The 16,313-nt window shown below is 44.7% G+C and overlaps 2 protein-coding genes across 7 annotated transcripts in view; both read right to left on the bottom strand.

Moving 5' to 3' along the window:
- POC5 (POC5 centriolar protein) overlaps nt 1-8,545 on the bottom strand; it is a 32,482-nt gene extending 23,937 nt beyond the window's left edge. For 4 of the 6 annotated variants that reach the window (XM_074855995.1, XM_074855996.1, XM_074855998.1 and 1 more), the window contains exons 1-3: nt 8,457-8,545; nt 5,632-6,199; nt 1,668-1,767 (exon numbers count right to left, since the gene is read on the bottom strand). In XM_074855995.1, the coding sequence (XP_074712096.1) occupies nt 1,668-1,767; nt 5,632-5,735 (204 nt within the window). In that variant the 5' untranslated portion in view covers nt 5,736-6,199; nt 8,457-8,545. Of the gene's footprint in view, nt 1-1,667; nt 1,768-5,341; nt 5,474-5,631; nt 6,200-8,456 lie in introns of those variants that run through there. The other 2 variants (XM_074856000.1, XM_074856001.1) reach the window with 2 other exon arrangements.
- The window catches only part of LOC141938233 (uncharacterized), a 32,386-nt gene continuing 24,338 nt past the window's right edge, over nt 8,266-16,313 (bottom strand). The window contains exon 10 of the mRNA XM_074856903.1: nt 8,266-15,363. Within this exon, the coding sequence (XP_074713004.1) occupies nt 15,260-15,363 (104 nt within the window). The 3' untranslated portion in view covers nt 8,266-15,259. The remainder of the gene's footprint in view (nt 15,364-16,313) is intronic.

Genomic DNA, 16,313 nt, shown 5'->3' with positions numbered 1-16,313 from the left:
TTCAAAATTATCTAAAAGGAATAGAGTACTTCCCTGTCAACATTCCTATAGCTAAGATGTGACCCCAGTGTTATTTTTCAACCATAATCAGCTCCTACAAGGAGCAGCGGAGGACTCTGGGTTTGTCTAGTTTGTAGAAAAGGAGGCTGAGGGACAACCTCATTGCTCTCTGCAGCTTCCTGAGGAGGACAAGTGGAGAGGGAGGTCCTGGTCTCTTCTCTCTGGGATCCAGTATAGGACAGATGGGAATGGTTTAAAGTTGCACCAGGGAACGTTCAGACTTGACATGAGGAAGCATTTCTTTACCAAGACGGTGGTCAAACACTGGAACCAGCTTCATGGAGAGGTGGTCAATGTCCCAAGTGTAGTCGGTGTTTACAAGGCATTTGGACAATGCCCTTAATAATATGCTTTAACTTCTGGTCAGCCCTCAACTGGTCAGGCAGTTGGACTAGAAGATCACTGTAGGTCCCTTCCAGCTGGAACTATTCTATTCTATTCTAGATGTGTTCTCAGCTGCAAAGCAGTCATTCATTAATATTAATTTACTTTATTATTCTCTACAAGGTGTCCCTAGAACCATCTTGATAATCAAACAGAATATAAAAGAAAATTCAGGTCTTTCAAAATTTGTTGCACAATGCCTTCATCCTATTTCCCAGCTACAAAAGGCATTGAAAACACAAATGAATTACTATGCTGAACAAAGATTAAGAAAATTTAACCATGAGATATGACCACAAATAGAGAAGCATACGAACTGCAGAAATTAATCACCCATAAACAGGTAGTTTAAAAGGGACAAAGTCAATCCACATGAAGAAAACAATCCCCTTAATTTGACAGTGCTGCTGCTGTAGATATCCAGTCCACCAGGTGACAAAAGTGGAGATGCACTTCTACAGGCAATAAATAGCAAAATCTATTTTTGTCAAAACTAGAGTGTTTTGGATAGAATCCTATCAAAGGGGAAAAAAACCCCACTACTCAAATAGGAATAACTATTAAAGGATGAAAATCTGCTGCTTTTGAAAGAATAGGACAAAGACTTCATCCAGTATCTTTACATCCTCTCAAAAAAAAGCTGAGCCCAGAAAAGAAAAAGCACCCACTGCTATAGTTCCAGCATATCTTGGCATATTTGATGCAGAAAAAAAAAAAAGTCTTTCCTTTCTGAGATTAACTTGGCCACAATCCTATTCCAAGGGAAATAAATCCATTTAAAAAAATTCAGTTCTTACAACATCATATAGGAAGACTAACACATAGTTATACTTCATCCCTCAGAAATAATGGGTTTCTATCCTACTGTGTCAAATTTATGCTTTTTGATAAGACTTAACAGAAAAAAATAACACCAGAAAAATAAAAAGGTAGGAAAACTGTACTATTTTACTTGTAGCTGTCATCGATCAATCTCTTAAGTTTAGATAAGAATTTTCACATAAATTGAAATTTCTTGTGAAATGCACAAAAGGGAATCTAAGTGAAGATATTTTAATCTCAGAATTTTTTAATCTAATTTGCTTCTTTTCACTAACATTTTTATTATTTTCCTGTACACGTAAAAGAGAAAAAGATGCAAGTTTTGTTAGATTTCCTCAGAATTATCCCTTGTCAAATAAAATGCCATGACAGTGAACCAAATGAGGGTGCCTCTTTCCTACCTGAAGATCTGACGAAGCAGAACTGCCCCAAACAGAGTCTTTTGGCAAAACTGGACTTGTGCTTTTCTCCTCATCTGATGACATTCTGCACAAAGTTAGTCTATAAAACAGTAGAAGCTGAACTTCATTTTTTGGTTCCAATATGTTTACTGTATGTTCACCAACATTTTCCCCAGAAACAGAGATTCTGTTGTAGATACTGCATCAACGCCCATTCTGTGGGCTAAACTAATTGTACAGTCTCATTATATAATGCTAGGTAGGAAAGTGTCTGATCCGAACCATACTAAGAACCATGAAAAGACTTCCATTGACATTAAAAGAAAACAATGGAAGATCTAAAAGCATCAATATAAAGTTTTCTCTTATTTTACATTTACTGAATAAGTTTAATATCTAATGTTTCATGATATACAATGTAAAATTTTATATTAATGGTAACTAAAATACACTACTAGAGGAAAAAAGAAACACATATCAAGATAACAGAAGCCTTAATTTACAGATATATTACCGTGTCAATCCCTCCTTCTTATTCACACTGTACTGTTCTGGAGCTTACCAGCTTACTTTCGGTACAAAATTCCTATAGAGTGACACAGGAATGACTAAGCTACACTGTGATTTTCTTCCCCCTTGAACTACTTCAACCACAGCCCAAGCAGAGATGATGCCTTGAACACTCTAGTTCAATATCCTGAAGCCTTCACTTAGTGGTCAACGTCAGTCTCCCTCCACTTTTTTGACTTTTCTTGCCTTACAGACCCAAGAAGATGAACAGATATGGAAGGACAGGTAATGCCTTAGGTTCAGGTAATGTCAATCATCTCAGCAATTTCTAAGCAAGATAGTGAGGTATTCTTTGGACATTTGGGAAGCAGGTGATGCTGAAGAACTGATAAGAAACTTGACAACTTTCTGAAAGATATGTGTATCTTTTAATCTACTGCAGCCTTGAATAAGTCCTTCAGTGAAGGACTGAAGCCTTGTGATGAAACTTCATAGGACATGGGGAAAAAGAACTCTAAAGAATATGGTGGGGAATTAAAGGAATTACAGAATGAGTGGGAACTGAGTATTAAGCAAGGTCAATTTGTTAACAAATGAATAGCAGAGTGATACTGTTGACTATGCACTTGAAAAACAATCATCAGACACATTGAGCAGGGAGCTGTCAGCAGAGAGTAAGCACAGGAAGAAGACCACCATGAATAGCCAGAGGAACTGAGTGCTTGTACAACGTAGCAAACAACCATGCAGGGAAAATTTACTTTTAGAGAGATCTTTAAAACCGTCAATTATAATATTCTCAGCTGTTTTTTTAAACAGATGCATTTTCTGACAGAAATTTTAAATTAAAATTGCTAGTTGTACAATCATTAAATTGACAGAAATATCCTCAAGCATCATCTTTTTTCAAAATGTCAAAACCCGCAATAATTGCATAGCTTTCTATACAGAAATATGGATGGAAATGAATTGTCTTTTTGTTCTTTGAGTTATTCTAGATGATGATTTTTCCTGCACCACAAAAGCTCTCTCTGCCATGGGTATCTACACCATTCAGAATGGGAAGTTAATTTCTGTGCTGATGATGGACATTTTAAAAATTGTATAAAGATAGTTTTAAACGCTGAGATTTCCTATAGCCCAAGGTTCAAAAGACATGATTACCATCTCCCTACTTCCTGCTGAGCTCTAATATACTGACCATGTTTTTAAAGTACAAATATGAAGTCTTGTGGAGGTTTACTTTCATTGCTGTATACCAGTGTGTAGATGAGAGAAGAATTACTAGATAGATAAGAGAAGAAATACTAGCTTCCTCTTCTGTCTTCACTGCCTCCTGCTCTGACAATTTTCGTCTTTCCTCTCTCCCACAAATCATTCCCGACCTGCTCCTTTGGTTTTGGCCTCTCTACCTAATCAAATAACTTTATACTAGCACCTTCCCTTCCCTGAGTTGACAAATTCTTTTAATAGCCAGAAAATACTTCTTCAGTAATCTTAAAGAGTCAGCTTCAACTCCATATGTTTTCCCATTCATGTAGTTTCTCAAATTGTGGGTCCTGACTACCCTAAAAGTCCTGGAGGTATTCAAACCTCTGTGTGTGTGTGTGGGGGGGGGGCATTAGGGAGGATCAAAAAGCACCAATTATCTAGCATTTACAGGAACTAAAAGTGTATTTGCAGCCAGAAATTACAAATACTGTTCTCTTCCCTTCTCAGTCCACTTAAAAAGAACTAGATTACCATCAGTTCTTCTGTGAAGGAGGGCAAACAGAGTTTCACATGAACACAGATGAGTCCAAGGAAATAAGAGGAGAAAGGTTTCTTCCAAAAAGTTTGTTCAATAACTTAAGACCACTGTGCTGATTTCTGTTTCCAGTTTTCTGAGATCATGCCCTTGACACTCAGTTTAGTGTATCTAGTTCTCTGCTTATCACTGAAACTACTCTCAAGTTTGCGGTCTTCCAAAACTCAAAAGGTTCCTTCATCACAAGTGATGCTACCTCTCCACCCCAGACCACTCTTAGCTGCAGCTTACCTGTTTGACATTGTCTTGTAAGAGTCACTCACTGTCATCTCAAGCCCAGTGTGTTTGCCTCCTCTTGCCACTGCTTTTCTTTATACCCATGGACTAGCCTTCCACTGTGTTTGTCCATCCGGTCTCCACCTAACCGCCTTTACTGACCTGAATCCTGCTTTAGAGTCCACTAACAGGTTACTACTAAATGTTCCAGCTTTCCCCACATTTCTGTGTTTTGCGTGTCTGTACCTCTAATGTTTGTGTCTAGAGTCTAGCCTTGCATTTTGATTATTGCAACATTCCAGTGAAAAACCCAGTAAACTTAAAATTCTAGAAATCTGCTTATGTACAGAACAACAGATTGGATTACTATGATAAATGAGAATAAATACACTTCTCTTAAACTGATGTTTACAGACATCATTGCCGGGTCATGCTAAGAATAACTTGTCTGCTTTGATCTCAGTGAACAAGCACTAAGTTCAAAAAAATACCAGATAAGTTTCTAAAAGAGAAATCAAGGGATATTAAGACCATCTCTGGGTCAACAGGTTGACTTCTGAAGCTGCAGATCATTATATGGTGAGAAACAAGTGAGAGGATTCAATCTTAAAGATTATCACTGTCTTCTAACCTTACCCGAGCATCTGCAAAAACGTATGACTAATTCCATTAAAGAAATACTCCTGTTAACAGCAGTAGTTTTTTCTAAACCATAAGCATACCACTACAATGCTAAGACAGCTACGTTTAGAAACAGGAAGCAACTATACAGATCTTTGGTCTGACCCGCCATGGCAGCTCTCATCCTTAATTTTGATTTGCTTCAGCTGCTCAGGATTTTGTACTTTTGGGTTTGTTTTTGACTAAAAGTGATGCTTTCCAAATAATTTAATGTTGCATTCAGATCACCTCAACACCTACAAAAGATTAACTATTCCATCTCCCAGTACACACAGGACATATACTTTCCCCTTAACTATATCCCCTTGCAATGCAGCACTGCTCAAGTCTACGCTTTTAAGCTTCTCACTACAGCATCTCTGCAACTACCCCTGACGCCCGCAGAGCTGATACTACAGTGACCACTGTGCCATGTCGACTAGCGACAGTAAGGACAAGACGCAGCGTGTCATACAGATACCTGGGAGGCACAGCCGGGTAGGCACACAGGTGGACAGGCAACAAGATGCACAGTTCCGTGTGTGAACAGAAGATTTTTCTTTCTGTTGTTTTAACACAGGGTCTTTAAGACAACCAGCCCAACTACCCGGGGACAAGGGGTGCTGACAGGCCACCTCAGAGGCGGGAGGGGTGGGGTTGGGCTGCGGGTAAGCCGCCAGGCAGGAACACAGTGTTATGGAGAGAATACTGTGGAGGCCACGGCCCCTCGGGGCACAGCACCCCCAGCCGCCCCCCGCCGCCCCCTCTCACCTGCGGGAACGAGCCGCCCCGACCGCCGACCGAGACGGTTTCAAACCATCAGAGCGGAAGAAGAAGCACCTCTCCGATAGGCTCAGCGTACGTTTGCAATGCATTCTCTGATTGGGCAGTTTGGCGGCAAACTAGCCAATTAAATTGCGCAGTCGGGGGGGCGGGCGTGTCAGTTCGTCCTATCGCCGTCCCTCTCTCGCGCACGGCCGCTTCACCTCCCGTCGGCTTCTGTCCGTCAGCGGCTGCCGCGCGCTGATTGGCGGCAGCGCTCCCGGGGCTGGTGCGCGGGCCGCGGCCGGCCGATGGCGGGTCGCGGGGGGCGGTCCTGTGGTAGTGTTAGGGGCGGGAGGTGGCGGCGGCGTCGTGGCTTCGCTCCGGCGGCCCCGGGAAGGCTGAGGTGGCTCCGTATTCCTGGCCTGCGCCCCTTACCGCGGTGTCTGATAGCCTTGTCAATGGGAGAGGGGGTGGGGGGTGTGTAGGGGACTGTGCCAGCCGAAAAGCTTGGGCTAGGCGAGGTGGGAGAGCCTGGTTGTTCTCCATACTGGAGAACAGCTGCTGAAGGGTATTCCTGTGGAGAATGAAGATTTTTTTAAAAAAAAAAAAAAAAGAGGATTCTTTCGTAGATTCTTGAACGGTTCCACCTATGCTAATTATGAAGCTAGAAACCCTTCCCCGAGTAGGTGCTTTAAATAATTTTTACTGTGGTGTTACAGAAGGAGCTCTGGGCTCACGGTTTTCAGCATTTCTCCAATCCAGCCTTTCTATAAAACCTTTTATAGGTAAGCAGGCTAAAGGAATTCAGGTGTTAGATTCGGTCTACCCTGTGGTAGAGCTGTGAGTAGCACAGCTGCTACACACAGCTGCAAAGCTGCTGTGTCAGCAGTTGGAGCAGTAACTGCACGGTGTCATCTGAGAGAGAATTGCTTTTACTGCTGTTATCTCAGGACTATGATAAACAGAAATTCAACACCAAGTTTTAAAGATTTTCTGTCAGTCACCAAGGAGAGTCCTGTTTGCTAGCCTTCATTTATTCTGATGCCATCTTAATTGTTCTTTTTGTAATGCAAGCTGTGACACAGAAAATCTTTTCAAAATGATTTACAACATTGAACTCTGGCTACAGATGTACCATCTGGTGTATCTGAGTCACAACTGTCCCAGTCAAGCGCCATAATATGTGAATATACTTTATACTGCACCAACATTTTGTCTGATAACTTGAGAAAGATAGCATAGACATATCCAAGGAAGTGGGAGTGCCTCAAGCCACCGCCCCCCCCCTCCCCGAGCAGCAAGAGTGAGCCGCTAAGGAGGGCAGAGGGGACTCAGGGTGGGCGGAGAGCAGAGTGACAACGGCAGTTTAAAACTCTCTGCCTCCTCCCTTTTAGCTCAGCTGCTGAGGAGAGGGGCTCAGAAGTGGAGGACCCTTCTGAAAGCCTCAAAAAACCCGTGGCAAAACCGCAAGCCGAGAAGGCAGAAGCCCAGGGAAGTGGTGATACAGAGAAACGATCACCTGCTTTGCAACTTATTTACTTATAGCAACTTATGATTTCTGAATATTGCTTAAGAATCCTGCTGGCCCAGACTGTTATGTGGAAACTTACCAAGGACTACGATGTTCGGCAAAAATAAAGAGACATGTCCTTGGAAAGCAAGGGAGGGGATCGCTCCGGTAATAGCAGAGCTGTGGGAACAAGGGATAATTATTCCAACTCACTCACCCTCTAATTCCCTGGTGTGGCTAGTCCGTAAACTTAACGGAAAGTGGCGACTGACGATTGACTCTTGGCAATTAAATGCCACTACAGGTCCTCTAACAGCTGCAGTACCTGACAGCTGAACTGATTGCAACCATACAGGAACAAGCCCACCAGATCTTAGCAACTGTTAATGTACAAGATATGTTCTTTATGGTCCCCATACAGGAGGCAGACAGAGATCGCTTTGCCTTTACATGGGAAGGCGTGCAATTTACGTTTACACGTCTCCCCAGGGATACTGCCATTTGGCGACCATCGCTCATTATGCACTAGCACAGGAGCTTGCTCAAATCCCTCCTAGGGAAGGGGTCAGGGTATAGCAGTATATTGACGATGTTCTGATCGGTGGCTCTGATGCTGCTGCAGTGAGACAGACCCAGACAGAGATAATCACCCACCTAGAAAATTTAGCGCTCCAAATTCCAGCTGGAAAGGTTCAACTCCCATCCTCCAAGGTAAAGTTTCTAGGTATTTGGTGGTGGGGAGGAACAGTGTGTATTCCCCCTGAAACTTTAACTACCCTGGAAGGGGTAAAGAGGCCTGGAAATAAGGAGCTGCAACATACCCTAGGCTTGCTGGTATTTTGGAAGAAACATATCCCCGATTTTTCCACCATAGCTCACCCCTTACATGATCTGACATGCAAAAGGGCTATTTGGGGCTGGACTCCTGTCCATGAAGAAGCCTTAAAGCTGTTAACCTTTGAGGCTGGAGTATATCAGGCCTTAGGGCCGATACACCCAACAGATCCACTCCAAATTGAGTGGGGTTTTGCAATTCATGGACTATCCATACATATGTGACAACGTGGGCCGGAGGGTACAACCCACCTATTTTGCTGATTAAGGATACCAGTTAAACTCGGATACCAGAGTGAAAAGAGTAGGCATATTTTACTGGGCATAACTAAATAATGTAACAGAGTAATACAGAAAACATACAGTAAGAAAAGACAGAACAGTGCACTTAAACAAATAGGAAAATACAGGGTAATGCATCAAATCATTACTACCTGAGAGAGAGAATAGTGATTAAGAAAGATCCATCACCACTTGCATACGTTACCATCATCCAGATCCGCAGTCGCTGGGGAGCCCCGGTTACAGCGAGGATTTGGAGAGCCTGTCCTGGAAAGTCGGAAGTTCTACGTGGTGCGTCCACCTGTAGGTGAGGCTTCCAAAGTTGCTGTGAGCGGGTCCAGCCTTATATACCCAAAAATCAGCAAGCGAGAATATCTGGCACCTTTGATTTAAGTGGAAATATCTGGTTTCAATCTCACATTAGATTCCCCCAGAGCCTGGCCAGGGCTCAAGGGAGAAGCTAAGGGAGTTTCCCTGCTTATCTAATTGGATTGTGAGCAAGGTCACACATCAGGTCACAGTGCCAGACAACTGTCTCCATGCCCCTGTTATTTTATTCACACACAAAGAAAGATAAAGATACATTCAAGAGAGCTACATCTTCCATACATATTTCACTAATGACTACATACTGAGTTAGCAGCTTCGGCTCAGGGCCTGTTATTCAGGCTTCAATACACATCAGAATTGGTAGTTTGTTATAACTTAGTACAATACCTATTAGCACAATGGTCATCCGTTATAAAATATACAGGATTCATCTATAGGGCAACTCTGGCTTGTCTTGGGCCTGTTGTCCAAACCTAAGCACTTCACCGCCCTATAGGGTTTCATTCATGCAAAGACGCAGAAAAGCGTTACTTGATCTGGGAGAAGGGTCTTTTCATGGTTAGCCTAGCTTTGCAGGAAGCAGAAAAAATCATATGACAGCAACTGATCATTCTACGAGGACCCTTTAAGGTCTTGAAACCAGTGCTGGCCGGAACCCCCCCTCCTGTGGGGGTTGTGCGGCGAGAGGCAGTGAGGAAGGGGTATGCACAGTAAGATCATTACTGCCACATGCATCAGATAGAGGAGGGGGCACCCAAAGTGCTCAAAATACAAGATCCACCCTCCGATCACCCTGAACCCCCTCCCTCACACATAAAACCTGCTCCTCCATTTGAAACCCACCTAAAGAATGTATGGTTCACCAACATGTCCTCTAGAAGAGAGGGAAAGGTATGGAAATACCGAGCGGTAGCACTGCATGTTGACTTGGGGGACCGAATCATAACAGAGGGGGAGGGAAGTGCTCAGGTGGGAGAGTTAACAGTGGTATGGAGCGTGATTGTTAAAGAAGCTGAGACTACAGAACCAGTATTTATTTACACAGACTCCTATGCCGTGTTCAAGGGGTGTACCCAATGGCTCACATTTTGGGAGCAAAACCTCTGGGAAGTAAATCAGGTACTGGTGTGGCAGCGTGAGAAGTGGGAGGAAATCTTAAACATTGCAAAATGGAAGTCCTTTTTAGTAGGATGGGTTACTGCACACCAGTCAACCAGATGGATTCAATGACCCATTTGACAAGAAAGGCTACAGGTGGTGAGGAGGAAAAATGGGAACACTTACTGGAATGGTTGCATGTAAAGCAGGGCCATTCAGGAAGCAAAGATTTGTTTAAAGAGGCAATAAGCAGAGGATGGTCTGTAACCAGGGAATTGTGCAATACCATTATTTCAGCATGTAGTCTGTTGTACTCAGCTTGGAGAACACAGCCCTCTTAAGGACCAACCCCTACACCTAAGGGACAACAAGGGACTATGGGACAAGGGGCAGGTGGATTATACTGGTCCTTTCGCGCTCTCCGAAGGAAAACGCTACGTATAGGTGGGGGCAGAAATAGTGTCCGGCCTAACCCAAGCAGAAGCTGTATCTTGAGCAACTGGGAAAAATACGGTGAAGGGGTTAAAACATTGGTTTAGCTGCTTGCCTAAGCCCAAATCGATCCAATCAGACAATGGTAGTCACTTTACTACCGGGGTGGTTCAGGAGTGGGCTCGAGATGAAGGAATCCAGTGGATTTTCAATATTCCATGCTATCCCCAAACAAATGAGATTGTGGAACGCACCAACAGGCTTCTAAAGTGGGCCCTAAAACCCCACGAACCCGGATGGTCACAACAGGTGCCAGACACAGTAATGAGGGTAAACAGCCGGTGGGGAATTAATGGATGCCCACGACTTACTGCGTTCTGTCCTAAGCCTCCATCCATACTCGTCGGGAAAAAGAGACTAAAGACCTTGCAAACCCGCTCCATTGTCCTGGACAACCTGTTCTAGTAGACTTGCCCACCGTGGGTCAAATACCCCTAACCCTAAAAACTCCCATCAACATTTGCTCGTGTATGGCTACTGATGCCCATGGGAAAGAATACCGCATCAACACCAGGTGGATTGTCCCTTCTTTCTAACCGTCATTGTTTTGTTATGTATACATTTGCTTTACAGGGCGCTGATCCTAGATGACAGGGGACCTATGTTACTCTTAGTGCTTTCAATGTTTATAGGCATTATGGCTAGTTATTATTTGTAGTCTGCTTACATTATTATATGGGAAAGATGTTTTGTGCAACCTGTGTTCAATCTTTGCCCTTGCAGTGGCGGAACCACGGCAGACTCCTCCAATCTAGCCTGGGACCTAATACAAGGATCCATGCATATTTGGATCCAATCTTATCAGGGTGTATGTATAACATTACCGACCTCTGCCAGAGATGGATTTAAATTCACCATGAGCCCAGTCAATCTGACTGCACTGGTTCTGCAGATTTAACCCAGGTGTTCCAAAATGTCTCAGGAATTGATGAGGCTACAGAAATTAACACTGTCAAAGGAATATGGCAAGGCCTAAACATCTTCTATCAGGTTCTATCAAATGTCATGTGGGAAAATTGTGGAATCATACCTGCTGGGTGTGGAATCAATCATTGCCAATCAATTACAACCAATAATGGTATCCATATCCAGGAAATTTTACAGGTATGTTTAATGAGTCCACTTATTGGAAGGCTAACCTGGAGTTGTGCCTTAAGTTACCTTATTGGGAATCGCCTCCAAAATTAGAAAAGCCTGTGAGTCACCCATGACTGCACACTGGTGCCTGCAAATACCAAACAGGTTTGGGGATCTAACCGGTGCTAGCTCATAGAGCTGGATGTGGTCCTGACACCACACCCACCGACAGCAAGATGAAGTAATAAAAGACTGGCTGGAGGGGTCTGATTCCACAAATCAAGTGTTAATGAATTGTACCTGAATATTAAATTGTATTCCCACTTAAATCCTTATAGTATGGCTGGATTAAGATGTTCTATTGGTTTTCCAACAAGGTGTCCTTCAAGAGTTTATTTAGTTACACCATTACCTCACACCAAAAATGAAAAGGGCCTAACGGCCCTAGTGATGCCAGGCCCATAATCAGTGGGGTGCTACATCCAGATTACTATACCTGGGAACAACAGTTGGCCCGCGGCTTAGAAGCTGCCAAGTTACCTGCTAATGTGATTGTATAACCTCAAATAGTTTTGGAAAATTTAACTTGGCAATTGTATACTAAGTAATTAAACAAGGTATGCCTTTAGGGAATGAAAGGTGCAGACCCAACAAGCATCTAAGACGGCGTTGCAGAGTCGGCTAGCACTGCTGAAGGAACACGGACTGTGCGGTATGCCAAGTCTAACTGTAGGAGAATGCTGCATCACCATCCACAACGCCACCACCTCTGTAGAGGAGACTCGTGCCTTGATGGAGACCGCCAACAGGACCAGAGAACTTCTTCAAGCAATGCAACCGACGGATTGGTTTGATGGATGGAACCTGGGTCATGGGTCACATCACTGGGATCCTTGGGCCTCATGGGGTGGGCAAGATGGCTTGTAAATACCGGTCTTACAATATTACATGGATTCTTGCTTTTAATGGTATGCCTTACAGCAGTTAGATGTATGCTCTCTCACCTTCTGTCTTCTTTTTCCCTGTACCTATTTGCTACGTATGCATCACAATGGTCAAAGAAGAACTTGGAGTGTTTGAGCCACAGAGTGGGATGTGAGAGACAACTTGTAAAAACAGGCCTGTGAGAAACAAGGACTGAGAAAAACAGCCTGAGAAAGAGATAAAAGTTAGCAAGGGGAGCGTAGGCCCTCCAAGGTAAGGAATGTCTCAAACACTTGCAAGTAACGAAACTACAGTCCCGGGGTGGATGGTGTGGAGGTCAAAGCTGATAAGGCTGCCCCAGTAACACAGGATGCAGCTGAGGGGGGAGCCCTGTGGAGACAGGACGGTTCTGCTCTGGGGCACCTGGTCAAGTTTCAAGGGCCATCTGTCCGGTGAATGACCTTTGCTTCATTATCCACGAAATGCATATTAAAGTTAACACCCCTCAATATGCTAACGAAGGCTAACATGATCATGATAATTACATCATCCCATGAAACACCTTACCCCTCCCCATCCATGGGATATGTAGGTATGTGGGTTGACCTAGGGGACAGACCCAAGCAAAGTGTGTATAAATCAAGGGGGGGAAAAAGGGGGGCGGGGCATGGACAGTGCAGTGAAGTGAAAAAGACAGCTGCCTCCTGGAACCCTCGCTGACAGGATCAACACAGTAACCCAGACCGGTGATCTCTATTCCTCTGTTCCCTTCATCTCCCTCCTTTCCTTTTTCCTCTTTTCCTTCACTAGCATTAAGCAATGCAAGGTATACTGTATTGCTTGCCATAACTCATTATATACTTAGCCAATTATTGTGTATTCAATCAGTACATTGTGGGAAGTTAACAAATGTTTGGACTTTGAGACTTGTCTCACCATTGTCTGCTCCGTTGGGGATTTACAAATCTGAGTCACTTGTCTCCCTTGTCTGAGCGGGACATGACACAGCCTGGGGAAGAGAAGGCTCCGGGGAGACCTTAGAGTGGCCTCCCAGTACTTAAAGGGGCTACGGGAAACTTGGGAGGGACTCTTGATCAGGTCTGGAGGGACAGAACAAGGGGTAGCAGTTTTGAATTGAAAGAGGGGAGATTTAGATTAGATATAAGGAAAAAATTCTTCCCTGTGAGGGTGGTGAGACACTGGCACAGGTTGCCCAGAGAAGCTGTGGCTGCCCCCTCCCTGGAAGGGTTCAAGGCCAGGCTGGATGGGGCTTTGGGCAACCTGGGCTAGTGGAAGGTGTCCCTGCCCATGGCAGGGGGGTGGAACTGGATGGGCGTTTAAGGTCCTTTCCAGCCCAAACCATCCTGTGATTCTATGACTCTATGATTGAAAGGCAGCAATAAGGTCAATCCAAATTCTTTTGAAAGCTGGGTTTATCATGAAAGGACCTGCACAGGAGATCCAGGTTTTGGGAAGAAAATGACAAGATGGGCATTGTCATAGCCCAATGGATGTGACCAATAAAATAACAGATTTGTTGCAACCAACTAATAAAAAATGAACACAAGCTTTCTTAGGTGTTGTGGATTTTTGGAGAATGCATCATAAACTCTCTCCATTGAGTGACCTGGAAGAGAAATGGTTTTGAATGGGGCCCTGAGCAGCAACAAGGCTTTGAACAAACTAAACAGGAGATAGTTTATGCAGTAGCACTTGGGCCAGTTTGGAGAGGACAAGATGTGAAAAGCATGCTTTACCCCACAGCCAGGGCCCACGGCCCCACCTGGAGTCTCTGGCACAAAGCGCCTGGAGAGACTTGAGGTTGACGTTGAGGGTTTTGAGACGAGGATATAGAGGATCCAAGGCCCGTTACACTCCAACTGAAGAAGAAATTTGAGCAGCACATAAAGGGCTTCGAGCCACTTAGAAGGGGGTAATACTGAAGCACACTGAAGGTCTAAACTTCAGGGCGTCACCAGAGGAGGTGACTCGTGCTGAAGGGGCCCCACTGTGTAATAAATTACCAGAAAAACAGAGGCAATAGGCCCTGTTTACACATGCGTCCTGTCACATTGTGGGAAAACATCAGCGGTGGAAAGCTGCTGCATGGAGTCCTGCATGACAAGTTGCAGAAACTGCTGAAAGAGAAAAATGGCCAGTCCTTTATCTCTGTACTGACTCACGGATAGTGGCAAATGCTCTGGGGAGTGGCTACAGTGATGGAAGCAGCACGGCAGGCAGCACAGATGCAAACCCACCTGGGCTGCTGAATTGTGGCAAGATATTGCTGCCTGGGTGGAGAACCTGGTTGTAAAAGTACCTCATGTAGATACTCATGTCCCCAAGAGTCGTGTCACTGAAGAGCATCGAAACAACAAGCAAGCAGACCAGGCTACTAGAATGGAAGTGACTTGGGTGGATCTGGCTGGGAAGAGAAGGGTGAGCCATTTATAGCTCGATGGGCCCATGACATATCAGGAGATTTAGGAAGGGGTGAAACACAGATGGGCTCAGGATCGAGGGGTGGACTTGACTGTTGATGCCATCGCACTGGTTATCCACGAATGTCAAACGTGCGCCATAATCAAACACGCCAGGCGGCTAAAGCCTTTTTGGTGTACAGGATGATGGCTGAAATATCAGGACTGGAGACTGATTGTATCATGCTACCACAAATCCGCCAGAGCAAGCACCGTATGCTTACAGAGGTGGAAGCGACCACTGGATTCAGCAGCCTGCTGAATGACTGTGAATTGATTTTCACAATCTTTTGGTTAAAAACCCAAGGAAAATATGCTTAGGGAGTCAGGAGGTAAACTCAAGAATTAATTAAATGTACAAGAATTGGTCACTATGGGGAAATGATGTTCAAGTGTACAGATAATATGGTGGAAAACACAGCTTCAGGATGGCATTTACTTGGTTTCAGGCCCACCACGCCTCGTATCAGCAACTGGATCTCATGTGAGGCAAGGGGTCCACAGTGGTCTGACTTCTACACAGCCTGTGCAGGCCCGTCCCTGTGAGCCTGGACTTCTCCGGCCCTGCACCTCTTCGTCGAGAAAGCAGTCCCAGCACCTCTCAACATCAGACCTCAGTGCCACCAGTTTCACAGTGGACATCAGCCAGACAGACGCCTGGAACAAAACTTGCTGCCTTTGGACTTTTCCCTTTCTCAGAGACTGATGTACCTGGATAGAATAACAGGGATAAGCCAAAAAGTAGTCAGTATCGTTGCATTAATGAAATCATGCAAGAGCCCAAAGCCAGACACCTTCCCTGCTCAGTCCCACCTGTGCAACAGCTCAAAATCTTCCCAAAGCAGATGAACCAGGTAAGGAACAAAGTCACACTGCAGCCAACCACACAGACCCCCCACCAACCAAAGGCATGGGCAGAACCTGATGAGAAACTCAACCTCTGCAGCATGTTGGAGCTGGGAGCACCAAGCTAGCCCAGGGCTACAGCAACCACCACTGTCAAACATGGCTAAAACTGCTAACCCTGTTGCATTTTTACGTGTGTCCTGATGAGACGCTTCTGCCTTTCTCTCCTACATTGTAATCTTTAGTACAGGAATATGCACCTGGTTAATCCTGAACAGGCTATGAGATTATTCATCTATCCAAAACAGAGAGGGACTGAGAGAGAGAGACGTGCAGATGAACTAAACTACAAAATAATATCGTTGACTACAAAGCAAAAGACCCAGAGACCGGCTGTCAGTTTTGTAAGGACAGAAGCAGATGCAAGAAGTACACAGAAGTGTTTGCAGGTGGAAACCTAGCATGAGACTAAAGATTCTTGACCTATCACTAGAAGGCAGCGGATGCTCTCAGAGCTGATCTGACATGTGCCAAGACATTTTTAATGTGGGATCTCCTGGTGCAGATGGGGTGAGCAGACAACTTTATTGTGCTGGCGATAGGGGCCAGCACTTGGGACTGATGTGTGACCGGTCAGAAGCGTTCTCCAGGCCAGTTGTATGGTTTTTGTGCACGATGCTCTAATCGTGCGTGGTGTCACACCCGGTCTGGCCTGGGGTGGTTGCAGTAACTGCTGCTTCCAGGCACTGGGGAGCTGCAGGATGACCCAGTGCTGCCTGCCTGGCAGTGCTGGGGCTGGCAAGCTCTAAATTGTC

The sequence above is a fragment of the Strix uralensis genome, chromosome Z (genome assembly GCF_047716275.1).
Source record: "Strix uralensis isolate ZFMK-TIS-50842 chromosome Z, bStrUra1, whole genome shotgun sequence".
Taxonomy (NCBI): domain Eukaryota; kingdom Metazoa; phylum Chordata; class Aves; order Strigiformes; family Strigidae; genus Strix; species Strix uralensis.
This window is presented reverse-complemented; position numbering and strand designations above follow the sequence as displayed.